This window comes from Torulaspora globosa, chromosome 6, assembly GCF_014133895.1.
Source record: "Torulaspora globosa chromosome 6, complete sequence".
Classification (NCBI taxonomy): Eukaryota; Fungi; Ascomycota; class Saccharomycetes; order Saccharomycetales; family Saccharomycetaceae; genus Torulaspora; species Torulaspora globosa.
The window spans coordinates 684,435-701,515 of record NC_050732.1 but is presented as its reverse complement, the minus strand read 5'-3'; the positions used below and the strand labels follow the sequence as shown (position 1 = coordinate 701,515).

General features: G+C 46.1%; 12 protein-coding genes across 12 annotated transcripts; 7 read left to right on the top strand and 5 right to left on the bottom strand.

Annotated features, from left to right (window-relative positions):
- Positions 1 to 323: 323 nt before the first annotated feature.
- DEP1 (Rpd3L histone deacetylase complex subunit DEP1) lies at positions 324 to 1,652 on the top strand (the record flags this gene model as incomplete). The annotated part of the gene is made up of 1 exon (XM_037284826.1): positions 324 to 1,652. The coding sequence occupies one exon, from the start codon at positions 324 to 326 to the stop codon at positions 1,650 to 1,652; it is 1,329 nt and encodes a 442-aa protein (XP_037140722.1).
- Positions 1,653 to 1,739: 87 nt separating this feature from the next.
- On the bottom strand, positions 1,740 to 2,165 carry RPS15 (40S ribosomal protein uS19; the record flags this gene model as incomplete). The annotated part of the gene is made up of 1 exon (XM_037284825.1): positions 1,740 to 2,165. One exon carries the CDS (start codon positions 2,163 to 2,165, stop codon positions 1,740 to 1,742), a length of 426 nt encoding a protein of 141 aa, XP_037140721.1.
- A 44-nt stretch (positions 2,166 to 2,209) lies between these two features.
- Positions 2,210 to 2,701, top strand: HG536_0F03710 (uncharacterized protein; the record flags this gene model as incomplete). The annotated part of the gene is made up of 1 exon (XM_037284824.1): positions 2,210 to 2,701. The coding sequence occupies one exon, from the start codon at positions 2,210 to 2,212 to the stop codon at positions 2,699 to 2,701; it is 492 nt and encodes a 163-aa protein (XP_037140720.1).
- A 59-nt stretch (positions 2,702 to 2,760) lies between these two features.
- RPP2A (ribosomal protein P2 alpha) lies at positions 2,761 to 3,084 on the top strand (the record flags this gene model as incomplete). Its single annotated transcript, XM_037284823.1, has 1 exon — positions 2,761 to 3,084. The coding sequence occupies one exon, from the start codon at positions 2,761 to 2,763 to the stop codon at positions 3,082 to 3,084; it is 324 nt and encodes a 107-aa protein (XP_037140719.1).
- Positions 3,085 to 3,339: 255 nt separating this feature from the next.
- Positions 3,340 to 4,515, top strand: CYS3 (cystathionine gamma-lyase CYS3; the record flags this gene model as incomplete). The annotated part of the gene is made up of 1 exon (XM_037284822.1): positions 3,340 to 4,515. One exon carries the CDS (start codon positions 3,340 to 3,342, stop codon positions 4,513 to 4,515), a length of 1,176 nt encoding a protein of 391 aa, XP_037140718.1.
- Positions 4,516 to 4,681: 166 nt separating this feature from the next.
- SIL1 (Sil1p) lies at positions 4,682 to 5,893 on the top strand (the record flags this gene model as incomplete). Its single annotated transcript, XM_037284821.1, has 1 exon — positions 4,682 to 5,893. The coding sequence occupies one exon, from the start codon at positions 4,682 to 4,684 to the stop codon at positions 5,891 to 5,893; it is 1,212 nt and encodes a 403-aa protein (XP_037140717.1).
- Positions 5,894 to 5,919: 26 nt separating this feature from the next.
- OPI10 (Opi10p) lies at positions 5,920 to 6,639 on the bottom strand (the record flags this gene model as incomplete). Its single annotated transcript, XM_037284820.1, has 1 exon — positions 5,920 to 6,639. One exon carries the CDS (start codon positions 6,637 to 6,639, stop codon positions 5,920 to 5,922), a length of 720 nt encoding a protein of 239 aa, XP_037140716.1.
- A 155-nt stretch (positions 6,640 to 6,794) lies between these two features.
- MSE1 (glutamate--tRNA ligase MSE1) lies at positions 6,795 to 8,414 on the bottom strand (the record flags this gene model as incomplete). The annotated part of the gene is made up of 1 exon (XM_037284819.1): positions 6,795 to 8,414. The coding sequence occupies one exon, from the start codon at positions 8,412 to 8,414 to the stop codon at positions 6,795 to 6,797; it is 1,620 nt and encodes a 539-aa protein (XP_037140715.1).
- A 171-nt stretch (positions 8,415 to 8,585) lies between these two features.
- SMC5 (DNA repair ATPase SMC5) lies at positions 8,586 to 11,885 on the bottom strand (the record flags this gene model as incomplete). Its single annotated transcript, XM_037284818.1, has 1 exon — positions 8,586 to 11,885. One exon carries the CDS (start codon positions 11,883 to 11,885, stop codon positions 8,586 to 8,588), a length of 3,300 nt encoding a protein of 1,099 aa, XP_037140714.1.
- A 396-nt stretch (positions 11,886 to 12,281) lies between these two features.
- On the top strand, positions 12,282 to 14,102 carry SWC3 (Swc3p; the record flags this gene model as incomplete). Its single annotated transcript, XM_037284817.1, has 1 exon — positions 12,282 to 14,102. The coding sequence occupies one exon, from the start codon at positions 12,282 to 12,284 to the stop codon at positions 14,100 to 14,102; it is 1,821 nt and encodes a 606-aa protein (XP_037140713.1).
- Positions 14,103 to 14,113: 11 nt separating this feature from the next.
- Positions 14,114 to 15,445, bottom strand: MDM10 (Mdm10p; the record flags this gene model as incomplete). The annotated part of the gene is made up of 1 exon (XM_037284816.1): positions 14,114 to 15,445. The coding sequence occupies one exon, from the start codon at positions 15,443 to 15,445 to the stop codon at positions 14,114 to 14,116; it is 1,332 nt and encodes a 443-aa protein (XP_037140712.1).
- Positions 15,446 to 16,025: 580 nt separating this feature from the next.
- Positions 16,026 to 16,883, top strand: SPO7 (Nem1-Spo7 phosphatase regulatory subunit SPO7; the record flags this gene model as incomplete). The annotated part of the gene is made up of 1 exon (XM_037284815.1): positions 16,026 to 16,883. One exon carries the CDS (start codon positions 16,026 to 16,028, stop codon positions 16,881 to 16,883), a length of 858 nt encoding a protein of 285 aa, XP_037140711.1.
- Between the last annotated feature and the right edge of the window lie 198 nt (positions 16,884 to 17,081).

The window sequence follows — 17,081 nt, the reverse complement described above, 5'->3', positions numbered from 1 at the left end:
CTTCACACGGAAATGGTATTATCCACTACTCCAATCAGTTCAATTGCTCAGTCGGATCCCAATTGAGCGGTTGATCACCTATAAGCAGCTTTCTCTCTTCTCTTTGACCATTTAATAGCTGTTGGCTCTCTCTCGGTCTTTTCACGTGTAGATGGCGTCTCATATATGATAAGACTAATAAACACTAGCAAAGTCAGTAAATAGAGGTTTAATAACCACTTAGTCCTGAGGCGGCGGTTATTTTGATCCTAGGTAGCTGTAGGAGCATTGGTGGCAGTTGTTTCTGTTAGCCGTTCCGGGATTTCATTGGCGAACTGTTGCAAATGGATGAAGTTGCAACGAGGAGTAAGGAAGCAGACAGAAGGAGCAAAGAAGAGGACGAGGAAAGTTCTTTGAGTGTTGTTGATTCGAATCAGCGGGAAAGTGAAGCCAGGAATTTGGACTTGTCGCAGTATTGTGTGTCGAGTGATGCCGAGACAGAGAAAATGGGGGAAGACAGCATTCAGGACTTGGATGGACTACGGCCGCACATATCAGATCTGGTAGAAGGCCAGGAGACGAGCTCGGGGACCAGCAAACGAGGCCGGGAGAAAAGTGACGAGGAATCTGATCATAAGAGACTGAAAGTCGGGGAAGAGGAGCCACCGCACCATGACGACGATGAGAACGAGGCCGGTGATGAAGGTGATGGCGAAGAAAACGACGAGTTGGATCCTGAGGCAGACAAAGAAACGGTCAAAAGTGCAGTTGAGATACCGACGCAGTCTGTAAAAATGGAGGACAATGTATCGGCAAAAGTCGAGGGAGACGAGGAGGAAGAGGAGGAGGAGGAGGAAGAGGAGGTCGAAGAGGATCAGATGGCGGAGGAGAAGGATGTAGAGAAACCTCTTGCGGATGACAGCGAATCCGCCAAAGGAGACGGCACGTTGTCTTCTATGCCGCCGCCGATCGAAATGGAGAAGAAAAGAATGGATGCTCTGGCGGAGATCACAGAGATCGAGTACAAATTTGCAGAGCTGCGCCAACAGCTGTACGAGAACAAGCTGCTGAGACTACAGACAGAGCTGCAGATGTGTCTGGAGGGCTCCCATCCGGAGCTACAGACGTATTACCAAAAAATTGCATCTATACGTGAGTACAAGCTCAGAAGGGCCTACCAGCGGCAGAAGTACGAACTGAATTGCATTGACAAAGAGACGCGCGCGACTAGGACGTTCATTCACCAGGATTTTTACCGCCAGGTTAGCGATATCAGGAATCATCTACTGACAGAAACCACCCAGAAATGGTACGACATAAACAAAGAAAGGCGCGACATGGATAACTGCGTACCGGAGGTAAGCTATCACGTCCCCATAAAGATCGCTGGAAAGACTCTGAGCTGCATCACGGGGTATGCCGGGGCGGCCCAACAGAGATACCCCGGCGAATCGCTGAGCGAGGACCTGGAGTGCGAGAATATAACTTTCCGCTACCGATCCAACGCGGTTGACAAGTTAGAGGTGATCGTGAACAGAATGAGACTCAATAACGAACTAAGTGATCTAGAAGGGCTGAAAAAGTATTTCAACGCTTTCCCAGGCGCTCCCAACCTGAACGGTCTCAGAGACTCCGAGATATTCGACGACCTACAAGACCTTAATCTTTCATAGTTCTTAAATAGGCTCCTTTGAATCACGCTAGCGCAACGATGAAGACACTGTATTACTACTACACATATCTGTAAAAATGGATTAAACTTATTTCAATGGCATGAAACGGGAAGTGGTGGCACCAGCTCTACCGTGTCTGACTGGAGTGTAGGTGATCGAAAATTCACCCAAGTAGTGGCCAACCATTTCAGGTCTGATTTCAACCTGGTTGAACGCCTTACCGTTGTAGACACCAACCACGGAACCGATCATTTCTGGGAAGATAATCATGTTTCTCATGTGGGTTCTGACAACAGCTGGCTTTTCGTTCTCTGGAGCAGCCAACTTAGCGGCTCTCAATTTCTTCATGAAACCAGCTGGCTTGTGACCCAAACCACGAGCAAATCTTCTTCTGATTCTTGCTGGGGCCAACTTGACGAATTCCTCATTGGACATACCCAACAGTTGTTCCAAATCGACACCTCTGTAAGAGTAAGTCTTGAAAGTTCTCTTCTTTGCTGGAGCAGTGGACATGATGCTTTGGCTTATTCCTCTTACACTATTCGATCCAGATCACTATGCAGCGCAACCTACCTATCTACTCGTTAAAGACCTATTACCTATACCTTGCGTTGAATGGTGATTCCATAGTCTGCAGGCGATGCGAGACACTGTCCAGCCTAGCTACTAAGAGACTGTCTTACTGCGCTCCGCCCAACGATCTCTTCCCGAGCTCTCACAGGCTGGAACCAGGACCGCCGGCCGGGAAGCCTCCTGACCGGTCTCCGTCTGGAACTTCATCTGCCCGTGGTAGCGCTCTGCTCCAGCGTGCTGGAGCCACTGACCCAAGCGACGCAAAAAAAATTTCAAAAAAATGGAGCTTTTCATGCTTGAAAAAAACCCATTCATCAGAAGACTGTCTGTTCTTAACCCATGCACCAAAGCCGAGTTTCTACGGGGCTTTCTGTGGGTCTGCCGTCATTCACGATATCAGCTCTAAGCTTCCAGCGAGAATCCATCTGGATAGCCACCGATACTCCAGCAAGAGTCCCACTCTAACTGCAATTTAAGCTCTAATAGTTCTTGTACGGTGGGCACTGTTCGCTACATTCACAACAGTCGAATAAAGATGAAATACTTGGCTGCTTACCTATTGTTGAACGCTGCTGGTTCCACCCCAAACTCTGACAACGTCAAGGCCGTCTTGGAGTCTGTTGGCATCGAAATCGAAGAAGACAAGATCTCCACCCTTTTGTCCTCCTTGGAAGGTAAGAACGTCGATGAATTGATCGCTGAAGGTAACGAGAAATTGGCTGCTGTCCCAACTGCTGGTCCAGCTGCTGGTGCCGGTGCTGCTGCATCCGGATCCGCTGCCGAGGGTGCTGCTGAAGAGGCTGCCGAGGAAGAGAAGGAAGAATCCGACGACGACATGGGTTTCGGCCTATTTGACTAAGGAGCCATGAACTAGGTTGTTTAGTAATCATTTCCCACTTCATACTATGTACTCTTAATAATAAGTAAGCGTGGTGCAGCTTCACGTGGGATTGTTGGCTGGCGAGTCCATGCTGGTGCTTGTATGCCACACCTGGAAGTCGCTGTCTGGACAAGGTGCAACGGTATAAAAATACATAAGGAGATTGGATGAGTTGTACTGTTTGTGCTGTCTGTGTCGAAGGCCAATCGTCAATTGCTCGAGAATTGGGACAGAATGGGATTGAAAGACACTGATAAATTCGCCACTAAGGCGATCCACGCTGGTGCCCACATCGACATCCACGGATCTGTCATCGAGCCAATCTCGTTGTCTACAACTTTCAAACAATCGTCGCCTGCTGCTCCTCTAGGTGAATATGAATACTCGAGATCGCAAAACCCAAACAGAAAGAACCTGGAGGACGCTATCGCTTCCTTGGAGAACGGTAAGTACGGGTTGGCATTCTCATCTGGTTCTGCTACTACCGCTGTCATCTTGCAATCCTTGCCACAGGGCTCTCACGCTGTTTCCATCGGAGACGTCTACGGTGGTACCCATAGATATTTCACCAAGGTGGCTAACGCTCACGGTGTGGAGACCAGCTTCACCAACGACTTGATCAAGGACTTGCCAAACTTGGTTAAGGACAACACCAAGCTGGTTTGGATCGAATCTCCCACAAACCCAACTTTGAAGGTCACGGACATCGCCCTTGTGGTGGACATCGTCAAGAAGATCAACAAGGAGATCTTGGTTGTCGTCGACAACACGTTCTTATCGCCATACCTTTCCAACCCATTGAACTTCGGCGTCGATATTGTAGTCCATTCTGCCACCAAATACATCAACGGTCACTCTGACGTGGTTCTAGGTGTCTTGGCTACCAATGACAAAGCCATTTACGAGAGGTTGCAGTTCTTGCAGAACGCTATCGGTGCCATCCCATCCCCATTCGATTCCTGGTTGACCCACAGAGGTTTGAAGACCTTGCATCTGCGTGTCAGACAAGCCGCATTGAGTGCCACCAAGATTGCTGAGTTCTTGGCTCAGGACGACAGAGTCATCGCCGTTAATTATCCAGGTTTGGACAGCCACCCAAACAGAGACGTTGTGAAGAAGCAACACCGCGATGGTCTAGGTGGCGGTATGATCTCGTTCAGAATCAAAGGCGGTGCTGACGCTGCGGCTAAGTTCACCACCTCTACCAGGTTGTTCACCCTCGCTGAGTCGCTCGGTGGCATCGAATCCTTGCTCGAAGTGCCAGCTGTGATGACCCACGGTGGCATTCCAAAGGAGCAAAGAGAAGCAAGCGGAGTTTTTGACGATCTAATCAGATTATCTATCGGTATCGAAGACTCTGACGATTTGCTAGACGACGTCAAGAAAGCCCTTGCTGCTTCAAGTCAATAGATTATTCTAGTTTATAGATGACCGAATTATATATCATTTTAGCACACGTAGTGCTCAACTTTTTGCCTTTATCTTGTTGTGCAACATACACGCTGTCCTTTGAGTGGTATTTAAGAGGTAAAGTCTCTGGAAACCGATAGATTTCTAATACCAGGTTAAGGAGACAATGGCGAGACTCAGATCATCGCTGTTAATTGGTCTTCTAGCTGGTCTAGCCCTGTCTACCACGACGTTGTCGAAGCATCAAGACGACAAGGAATCGACACAACTTCACATTGGTGATAGCCAAATATGTAACGAGTTTGAATGCTACCCGAAAGTGTTCGAGGCAAGCAGTCTTTGGCAAGAGATAAAGCCTGGACAACATCTACCTGGTGGTTTGGACGTGAGGATGAATCTCGAAACCGGAGTGAGGGAAGCAAAATTATGTGATGATGAGCACAACGCCATTCCAAACATCCCAGTGGCCATTCCAGAGAGCGATTCCATTCCTGAGACCAGTATGCATGAGTTTACGCAAGATTTCGACGTAATTAGAAAGCTGATTGACTCCGATCCTGAGTCGAATTTGGAAAGTGTCAGTGCAAAGCTAGAGGACTTGATGGAGTTTGCTCATGATTACAAGCATGGCTACGATATTGTCGCCCATGAATTCGATTTGCTGAAAAGGATAAGCTGTGATGAACAAATGCCCTTGGCACTAAGAGATATCAGTACTATAATGATCACTAGTTGCACAAGAAACAACCCTAGGGTTGTAGAATACATCAACAAATGGTATCCTGATTTCATTGATCAAGTATATCAAAGGATTGGTACGCTTATCACGAATGAAAACCGTTCAGATCCACATATCAAATTACTGAAGAGGTATTTGTCCCTGTTGGATGAGCTAACGACCGAGTCCTATGAGTTTACCCAATTTGAATTAGACGCCTTGGATAAGGCCTGGCAAATTCCTGACAAGCAGATCAGAATTGAAGTACTTGAGCTGATCTCCAAGCTTTTCACAGTTCCTGGTAGCGATGATAGTGAATTGCGGAAAAGAGGCCTAACAGATCCTGTGCCATTCGCACAAATGTGGGCAAACAATATCCAAGAATTGATTCAGGATGACGAAATTGACGAATTGCATACCCGCAAATTCTTCGATAGTTTATACGCCATAAAACAGGATTTCAGTGATGTTAAAATCGAAGCGTCGTTTCTCAGTTGGCTGTCAAGGCAAGTCGATGAAAGGAAGAAGCAGCTTGATAGTGGCATCAAAGAAAGAGACTTGGAGCAGGATTCGTTCGACAAGAAAATGATAGAGAGCAGACACCTGGTATTCGGAAACCCTATGGCACACAAGATAAAGAATTGGAACGATGAGCTGTGACGGTTTTCTTGTATACGAATTAAATATCAACTACTGGTTACCTCATCTAGAAAAGTCCCGTCGTTCGCCAGCCTGGTCTTGAATTTATCCCACCACGTATCGAATCTCTTGATTGAAACGTTCCCAGCAGCATCCAGGAATCCAGAGAGGTAGTTATATGCATGTTGCACTATCTTGGCCGCCAGTTCCTGTGTGAGCTTGGGATATGCTGTCGCCAGCTGGCCAACAGTGAGAACATTGCCCTGCATCCCTGGACGAGACAGTACAAGCGATGAACTGCTACTCTTCGAAGCCTGTTGCTCAGCCTTCCATTCGTTTATTTTCATCATTCCTTGATCCCTAGGTTCTATTGATATGCCAATAATCAGTTCTGATATATTATGATTGCTACTGTCTCCCATACCACCAATGTTGTCATCCATGTCTATCTCGCCCAAGCCGTCGCCATAACCGGATGGAGGCTGCCCTAATGAAGCCGCACTTGGCAGCTTCACCTTGAAGATAGCACTTGGTTTCTCATTCCCTAGATACCCAAAGATCTTAAAATCTTCGTTTGGACTTAGCTTGAAGTAAACCGTCGCAATGAAATTATCTGGAAATGTCACATTTGGTAAAATGAATAAGGTAATATGGGAATATGACTTCGGTTTCGTTGACGACAGTACTATTGTATGTTGTAATCCATTTGAATTGGGCACCTCTGTGGATAATTGTAGCGGATTCCCCGATGCAATTGCAGCAAACATCTCGCAACGTCTCTAGAAATAAATTCTGAGATTTTTGGTTTCTTACAAGCGACTCCGATGGTCCTTATAGCTAACCTTTATCCTTTGGGTTGTCTATTATATCTGGAATCTTCTTCTAAGTTCAAGACATTCACGTGATAACCATATTTACAAGTCTATAGCCTACTAGTTGGTGCTTGGATCCGGCCAATGGCTCGGGAGATCCTGACATTCGCTTCTTCAGGGCCCAGGAGTTCGATGAGTACTGGTATCTTCGTTCCAGGATGTGATTCCGCCAGCGCGAATCTCAATGACTCGAAGATGGCTTTCTTGGATATCGAGGCCTGAGAGGCTAGTTCTCTAATGAGCTCTTCAATGTTTGATTGACTAATGGCGTCTTGGAAGTGCTCCAAGACCCTCAAAGTGTCTTCCTTGTTGTGTGTTTCTAGAAATTCACTAGCTGCCTTCGAATTTGTGTATGTTGGCCTCTGGAAAAAGTAGGAAAACGTATCTTTGAACTCATTTAACGTTGTGAGAGCTGTTCCGCATTTCTTTAGAATCACTTTGATTTTATCTAATGTTACCGCATCTCCGAATACAGGCCTTATGTTGCTGCAAACTTCTTGTGCGATTATTTCAAACTGCGAGGGATCCGCTAATCGGCTCTGTAGGTAATGTTTATTGAAAAACCACAGCTTCTTATCATCAACTTTAGCGTTGCCTTTCGTTAGGTAGTTCAGATTAAAAATCCGTTCGAACTCTTTTAATGTAAAACATTCGTGATTCGCAGTGGCAAGCTTCCTTGGCGGTGACCAGCCAAATAGTACACAAAAGTTCACTAGAGCTTCTGGCAAAATACCGTTTTCCTTCATGTTTAACACAGAGGCGTCGCCCTTCCGCTTGCTCAATTTCTTGTCGTTTGCACTGGTCAATAATGGGATGTGGATGAACGATGGCGGTTCCCATCCAAAGGCCTGATAGAGAGCAATATGCTTTTGGGTAGATGGAAGCCATTCCTCACCCCGAATTACGTGGGTGATCTTCATTAAATGATCATCAATAACATTAGCAAAATGATAAGTGGGTAGGTTGTCAGATTTGACTAAAATAGGGTCGTCATATCTGCGATCATTAATATTAACCTGCGGCTGTATATCAACAACACCATGTAGAAGATCTTTGAAAGGGGGATATCGATCGGGAGCCCTCATTCTGATTGTGAAAGGAGTTCGCTTGGCCAGATTATCATCTATCTCTTTCTGGCTTAAGTCAGCACACGCTCGATCATAACTTGTCGTTGTTGGTGGTTTCAATCGTTTTGCGGATTCTCTGAGCCCATCTAACCTCTCTTTTGAGCAAAAGCAACGGTAGGCATGGCCTGACTCGAGCAGCCCATCGACATACTTCTGATAGATCGAGGTTCTCTCACTCTGCCTGAAAGGCCCGCACTTCATATCATTGACATTTGGACCCTCATCATAATCGATTCCACACCACTTGAGACTGTCGTAGATGTTCTGTTCTGCTCCTGGTACTAACCTCTTCTGATCCGTATCTTCCAGTCTCAGTAAAAACTGTCCCCCAGTGTTCCTGGCCAGTAAGTAGTTGTACAGAGCAGTCCTCAATGAACCGATATGCAGTAATCCTGTAGGAGAAGGTGCAAACCTGGTACGAACCGGTGCTTTGGGATGGACATCCTTCACAGGCTTCTTCGAGAGTATGGACCTACTAGAGAATAGATCGCCCGGTTCCTTCTTTCTTAAACCACTGTATAGCCTGCTTGCTATTGCCCTCATCAGCCCACCGGTCACCTTGTACCTGCCTTTACGTTCAAACTTTGATAGAATTGTTTAGCTTATAAAGAGCTCTTAAATGTGTCTTCATCGGTGCTGTTGAAGACTTATTACAGAAAGGCAAGGCAACCAGAAGGGCTTATTATCGGTATTAAATAATCGCTGAAAGGCTATTTAAATAATGTACTTCGATGTTTTGCCCAAACAGGCCATTTCTGGGCGTTCACTGGGGTTTGGAACCCATGGCCCTGCCATCACGGTGTGAATCATCATCCTCTCATCGTAGTATAGATCTGTCAAAAGCTTGGGAGTGATAAGAAAGTATTGCGAAGTGTTGTCGACGCATGCATTTGTGACCATGAATTTGTGAACAATTCTTTCGTTACGAGCATCCATACCTTGGTTTATTTCATCCACAACTCTGAAAGGCGCTGTAGTGAAAGGCTGCAGCGCTATCATGTACAGTACCGTTGACACAGCTCGTTCTCCACCAGATTGCTTTTGTGCATCTAGCCTCGTCAGTTCTGCACTGTCTCTGAATGCCACTTTTATTTCAATCTTCCATTCTGCGAACGAGGTAGGCTTGCTCAAGCCAACATAACCTTTACTCCCAATCTGTTTGAAAAGCTCAGAGAATTTATCTGATATCTTCTTAACGAGGTCATCCACTTTTGGCTCGAACTCCTTCCGCTTTTCCCTTATGAGGCCCTGTACCTCTTTCAATTTACTCGCAATCTGGGGTAAATCTTTTTCCAGGTCCCTTACTTCTTTCTCAACTCCATCAAGAATACTGATGGCAGATTCGTCATTATTCAACGTTGCGACTTCGGACTCTAGTTTGTCGATTATCCCTTCTATGTGCTCTAAATTAAATGTTCCTTCATTGTCATATTTCTCAACATAGGCATGCAGTTGTTGCTGCGTTTCCTCGGTGTAAGACTTAATCTCCTTTTTAAGCTCTTGAACATTGACATTCTTTGCCTCTTCAAGCCTTTTTTTTCTGCTATTGCATTCGTTATTCAATTCCTCTTCTTTTCGATTGATAGACTGAATAACGTCGCTCATGGAGATATCCAGATTCTTGGCCTCAAAGTTTCTCACGTTAGAGAGAGCGAGCTCCTTTTGGCACTCTTTGAGTCTTTTGATGGTCGCAGCCAACTCTCTCAGGACAGTAGTTTGTGATGTTTTTATCGTGGAGATTTCGTCATCAATCTGCTTGATTTGCGAAGGTAGACCCCTTTCGATCTCATCAGTTAACTTTTCAATTTCCGATGTCAAACGTTGAATTGTCGCACCAGCTAAAGACCATTTCTTGCGAATGTCATTTAGCTCCTGGAGTTCTCTGGAAATTCGCTCATTTTCTTTAGAGCTCTTAGATAAATTGTTTCTCGACTCCTTCTTTGCGCTCTCTAAATCTTCAATACTCTTTGAGATATCGTCGATTTTAGCTTGTACTTGCGAAATTTCAGCTCTGATGCTCGATTTCTTTTCATCTGACATAACTGAAATCTGAAAGAAGTCGGTTTTCTTGGCACATTCGTAATCTTTTGTCCATACCTGACGACTATACGCACCTATTCCCATGTCTACCACCTTATAACCATGAATGAATTTTGTGAAAAGTAATTTGCCATTGCTTCTTGGTTCCATTAATTTCGTTATCTGCTGTGGGGCCAACTCGCGTAGAGAAATGGGTATCGAGTGAATATTACAGTTCTGGCACAGCATTTTGATGACTCGGGCATCACCAGTAACAATATCGGACAGATAGAAATCAAAACCCAGTCGCTTCAGTTGTTCTCTTGGTAAAGGGGGCTTCATTTCTGCGGCACTTAATTCCCTTGTATTAACTCTGAAGTTATCCAAGAGCTCATTGGCAAATCGGTCATATGCCTCGGAACCCACTAGAGTGAAGGCTATTCTGGTATTAAAGTCCACGCATTGCGCCAAATACGCTGCATACTTCGGGCTGCTTACTGACACCGCAATTACTGGAGGTTCAAGCACGGATAGGCGCATCTCAGGCCTGTCCCTTACGTATCCCACAGCATCCTTAACAGTCCTAAATATATTACCACCGGCCCTATCGGTCGATGCAAGGTTATCCAGGACTCCGATTCTATCATCTTTACTCAGCAAGGCTTCCTTTGTTATGATCCTTCTCTTTAGATCACTTATCTCGTAATTTTTGTTTGTTATATTCGACTCTGCTTCTCTTATCGCCCTTTTGATTTCACTTTCGTGCCGGATCAGATCATTTTGCCGGGCTTCAAGCTGCGAGAAGAGCGCAGGGTCGGGCATCTGTCCGGTTCTCAACGCAGCCCGCTCTTGATCCAGTTCCTGCCTTTTGTGGGCTATCTCAGCCCGTAATCGGCTTCTTCTCTTCTGGCATGATTCGGCGTTCAACTTCTTTCTTCCAATCCGACTTCTGATATCACACAGTTTTTCTGCCCTTTCTGTGCAGGCTGCCTTCAACTTTTCGAATAGCTCCTCTGTAGTCTTCAGCTCCTCGGCAGCAGAGGCCACCTTTTCCTTGATCTGACTGTCTAATTCGACTAACGGTGATTTCTCCTTCAAGAACTCCTTTAGGTTCCTCACAGCTTGATTTAACTCCGCTCTCCGAAGCCGCCGTTCCGCTGCGACAGCTTTGATACGCACATAGGGTATCAGTTTCCTGTGGATATCTATTCTTTTCCTCTTCTCCTGGTAGTGTCGTAGCTGCTCCACAGATCCTTGTAGCTCGTTGCGTTTCTTGAGCAGCTCATCAAGCCTTTTCTGCTTTGAGTTCAACTGCTTCTGAAAGTCGTTCTCCTCTGATTGATGAGTCTTGAGGCTTGCTAGCATCTCACATAAACCCAGATCAATAGATCGGAGCGTCTCCACCAACAACTTGTCAGATTTCAGTCCCGCGAAGCTGGCAACACGCTCCTGCGATAGGAATTGACACAGGTTATCCAACTGAATGTTCAATCCGGCGACAAGTGCTCTGACCACATGCTCTGTAACTTCTCGATCATTAATAAAGTATTCAGTCCTCGTCTTAAGCCTCGTTATCCGCCGAGTGATCTTTATTATCTGGTCCTCAGCATTTACATGCGGAATGTCCTGCAATTTCCCAGAGTTCTTCAGAGTGATTTCGATAAGCCCGCTATCTTCCCCATTTTTGATGAAATCCGTAACCTTTTTACTTCTGCCAAGGAGCTCCGTCTTGCCTGCCAACCCAAGGCATACTGCACATACAAAAGTCGACTTTCCCGATCCATTTGGACCTATGATCATGTTCAAAGAGGGCGAGAGATCGAATTCCGTCAACTTATAAGTGACAAAATTCACCAATCTCATCTTGATTAAAGCTCCAGGTTTGAAATCCTCGTATCTGACACTATTAAATCTCAATTTTTTGCCCACTGGGTATCTGTCAAAGTCCTCATCACGTCTCTTAGCCACACCCAAAGAGCTCGAAGCAACCGTCATGTCAATTCGACCAATAGAACCTGTCTACGACCCGCCACGATGGCCTACACCCTTCCAATAGTCAGCTTTCTTCAGAAATTAGATTACTCGATGGGACGCTTGAATTTCCATGTAGCTTGTACGTCATCTCGGAAACGATGAAATACCTTAAAGAGATGGCCAAACCAACAGAAAGACCTCGATTGAAGCGAGGCGAACGAATTCCAGCTCTAATCAGGTACTGAATCCACTGAAGTGGCGTCCATCAGAGATTTCAGGCGTTGGTTAAGCGTATAGAGGCGTCACGTGTATCGAAAGGCAGCTTGCTGGAGGTCTTGGCAACATTAGATGCTTCAGAAGCGAACTTCAACACTACTTGAGATATCTGGGGAGTGGTTGGTAGAGTTGAGAAACTGAATGCCCGCTGTACTTCGTTCGAGGATTAAGGCAGAAGATGAGGGAGAGACAGAGCCGAAGTCTAGCTCGCCAAAAGCATTTGGTCGGAGGATCAAGAGGAGAAAGCGGAATTCGACTGATAGTGAGAATGGCGAGATATCTGGGTCTGATGGGTATTTAGAACATTCACATGGGCCGGTGGGAAATAGTCGACCCTTTGAGATGGTTGGTGGTGTTCCGAGTAGCTTAGGAGTGCCAGAATATAGCTCAACGCTAACGCACCCATTGAGTGTCAAGGATTCAGCGGTGTTGTACTATTCACTGGTGAACTCCAGAAAAACATGGGTTCGCGGGGAAATGTTCGAGCTTTACTTCACCAAGGCAGCCAAACCGGTAAAGGATTCGGCCGGTGCGACGGAAGCACCAGCCCAGGCCGCGACAATCCAGATGCGAGATAAGATGCAGAAGCTATGCGATTGCACCATGTTGGGAGGGCCTCACACGTTTCCCGTTAGACTTTTCATCCTGAAGGATGAAGAGATGGAAAAGAAGTGGCACGATGAGCAGGATATGAGGAAGAAAGAGAGAGAGGAGGCAAGAAGGAAAGTCAAGGAGGAGAAGCAGAGGCTTGCCGAGATGAAGAAAGAAATGCAGCAGAAGAAGAAGCAGGAAAGGGAAAAGCTACTCCAATTGCGGAAGGAGAACAAGGCGAAGGGCAGAGTGGAACAAGAAGTCGTCAAGCAGCGACGGAAAAATGACGTTAAGAAACAGAACGAGCACCAAAACCTGAAGCGAGCAGGATCTATAGTATCCAATTCTTCGACCAGGAGGTCCCCGGCGCCCAGTTCACAGTCAGTAACGAACCCTAAAATGATTGCGAACCTGAATCTGATGGCCCAAAAAGACCGTAAGCTTAATACTTTGATGGGTATTGTGGCTAACGGTGATGCTACTTTGGAACAGGTTGAGGAGTTCAAGAAATTCATCGAAATCGCCAAGAATATGCCTCCTCCGCCTGGATGGACCCCACCGCCGCAAGCTGTACAACAAACGGAGCGGAAGGACGCGCATCCAAGCGCTAGTAATGTTGAAGACAGATCGTCCAACAAAGATGAAGCGGCTACGATATTAAGCAAAGATCCTGAGAAGGAGCGCGCAGATGAGGAGGATATTAAGCCGACCGTCAAAGGGGAATTTAAGCACAGTGAGGGGACGGCCATCAAGAAAGAAGCAAACTCGAGAAGAAAAAAGGGTGATAATTCGATTCAACAGGCTGGAAACAATTCGGATGAGAAATCAATGCACTTGACTGCTTTCCAGCAGAAATACGTTCACGGAGCCCAGATTATCCTAGAATACACGGAGTACACTACCCCCAGGTACCTACTGCCGAAGAATGCAATCATAGAGTTTGTTGAAGATGATGGTAGTTTTCTTTTGTCATGGATTATTGTTCATAATGATGCAGATATAAAGCGACATCGATCGAAGAGGATAAGGGAGCTGTCGAAAAGTTTGAAGTCTGAAGAGGAGAAAGAAGAATTAGCGAAAAATTATGATGTTTACTCTGAGAGAGGTTGCCCGACGCCCTTATATAGCCCAATGACAGTGAAATTTACAGGTATTCATCCCAAATTTGCTCGTATCCTCCTAAACAGTGTTGACCCAGCAGAAAAGGTACGAAAGGCAATGACTACTATAATGGAGATCGGCACACGATTATCAGGCTACAATCTTTGGTACCAGCTGGATGCATATGACGATAAGGATCTGGCCGAGAAATTGAGAGTTAAACTCAATGAGCATGAGGAAGAATCTAAAGGTAGAAAACACAGGCAATAGTTCCTCGGACTTTACGTAGAGTACTGTAATTGAACGCCAAATCTGGCCGGATATAGAGGAGTTCTGGACCGATTATCTAATAATGGGCTTGATTTGAAGAACTCACCACCCGCCGATACCAGAAAACCCTTAAACTTGCCTTCCCAAAGAACTTTCAGGTTTTTATCACGCAGAGAAGTCGAAAGCTTCCAAACGCTGGTGAAGTTGGCACAGCTATAGTCATTCTGAAAATTCTCTATCTCGAATTTTTCCCTGTCTATCCTCTTCAAGGAAGTAGAGAATGCGGTGGTTAAATCTTGCAGCAATTGCTGCTCATGCTCCATCTTTGTCTGTCCATGCCCGTGCGATGAACTTTGGGACAGCGTCGGTAGCAGATGGTGGTACATTAAATTATCGGTTTTGTTGATCGATTGTGAGGTGGGCGGTTCATGCTGTTGATTCGTACTACCACGCCTCCAAACCTCAACACCAAATGATAAGTTGGAATCTATCGAATACAGATTGAAATCGTACTTGGCACAAAACGTTGTGCTTGTACTCGTCTTAGCCGAATACGACGAAGAGAGGTTGCCGAAGAATGGGTTCCACGACAAAGTCAAAGTCAGTGGTCTTCCAGTGTTCGGTGCGTGTGTACAGTATCGCAAAGTCGTCGAACAACCGGGACTCAATGTAATAAGCCCCAACCACAGTTCAGTGCCCAGAGATAGAGAAGAATTGTTGTACAATGACGTCTTCATTTTGGAGGGAGTCCCAAGGAAATTGTGTAAAAATCTATAGCCACACAGCAAGTCATTGGTAGAGAATATCAATTCCTGGCAGTTTCTACCTGTATCGCGCTGCCAGTGACAAGTCAGTATGTTAAACTCATTGAAGGTACTCAGACACTTCAGTTTCACCTGTGTATACGGTGTGAGCCTTTTTATCATCATTGCCTCCAAATTGGAGGTTGGATAGTACATCCTCCCATAGTAGAGAGATTTCCGTACGAGTCTATCACCATTTGACGGCGCCGACTTGTGGTTGTAAAATGGCTGGAAATATCTGTATGTTTCCGTCACTTGTTGCAAACTGACAGCTCCAGAGCCTCGAACCATATCCTTTAAATTATCGGCATCACTGTATAGATAAGTCAACGAGCCATTGAAGATATTCCTCGTAGAGACTCTCGTGGTATTGAACGTGTAGGGGGTAGTAGCATTGGATACTTGAAACTCGAACGCTGTTGGGATCTTAAAGTCCAGCAGGGCCTTGGAAGTCGCTGTTATGTTGGCATAGCTGTTATCACGGCTCCAGCCGGTGCTCTGTTCGAATGCTCGGGAGACTGATTCCATGTAGTCCAGCATTCTGACACAGCAGCAGGCCTTAAAATTCGGCTGTCAGTTCCATCAATAACCTTCCAGCTCCTTGTCGAAAGATATGTTGCCAAATTTCAGTAATGGATTATCGCTCTGTGAGGTAACAGTTCGCTGGCCTCCCTCATAGGCATAGCAAAGGTGGGCTCGAGGCATGGTATCAATGCCAGATGTGCTTCTTAGTACGTCTCCATTGGCTGCAGGGAATCACACACTTGACCAGGGTCTGCAATTGGCCGTAACCAAGAATTAACGAGCCGACCATAGAATATTCGGTATAGCAAGATGTGTAGCAGGGGCTTGCCAGCTCAATGGCAGCAAGAATATGATGTATGTAACTGTTGTCGTGAAGCCACTCTTCCCGGACGTCCCAACTGACTTTGGACAGTAGAAAGAGACTCACAACGACTTGCTTCCCTCAAGAACCCTACGGATATGAGTAGGCCGGATTCCTAAATCCCAGTGACGTTGTATTTTCAAGACGTTCTTTGTAGGACTCGTTAAACACTCGTTTGTTTCCTTGACCGATCATCATCAAGTAACTGAGAAGTTCCAAAAGCTACATCAGCTAATGATTTCTGAGATCACCAGTGATGGAACCAGGCAGCGAGTGGCAGCAATGACGGAGACGGAAGTACCGAGTATGAAGCTGGAGACTGGCGAGGCGTTGGATGGGCCTCGGACTTCCACAAGCAGAAGCTCATATGCGAACGGTGGTACAGGTATGGTGGAGAGGAAGAGATCCAACAGTCGCACGTCGAGTGGCAGAAACGTGAAGAGCTCCAACGATATATCTTCTGCGTCCAAGATCTTTCGGAATCTGCTGATCTTAGAGGATGACCTGCGAAATCAAGCGCATAAACAGAAAGTACTGAGGTGGCAGTTTACTATCTTCTTATCGTGTCTGATGGGGGTCGCCGGGTTTGCGTTTTACGAGCTGTACTTTACCGGCGAATCCGTGAAAGGTCTACACAGGTATGCCTTGCAGTTTGTGCTACTGTTCATCGGCGTCACCGTGGCATTGTTCCATCTTGGAGGGGAGTATAGACGAACGATTGTCATCCCAAGGAAGTTCTTCACCTCTACAAACAAGGGTATTCGTCAGTTCAATCTCAAACTGGTGAAAGTGCATTCGACCTGGAACGAAAGATTCACCGATTTTGTGAGATTCACCAGTAGGAACGTTGCACGTCTCAACATCTCAGTGCTCACTGGTGTTTGCAGGCTGAGCGACTCGAATGCTCTGGTCACCTTTTGGACCAGCGTCACGGTACGATCGCAGCCACGAATCGGCGCTGTAGACGTGAAACTGGTACTGAACCCAAGATCGTTCAGTGCAGAGGTCAGAGAAGGCTGGGAAATTTACAGAGACGAATTCTGGGCTAGAGAAGGCGCAAGAAGGCGCGTGCAAGTGCCCTCCAAGACGTGACATACTTTGCCTGGAAATCGAAGAGAATAATCAGTGTAGCGGTTCTGAAATGGTATAATCTTGTTGTCTCAATCACGGTTGTGACTCTGCAGCTTGGAAACTGACCATTTTTTCATCATATCTTCGATCCTCGGCTCCATTGACCATCCCGCTTTACTCCCACTGGAGATAAATAAGAGGTGGTCTATGGCAATCATG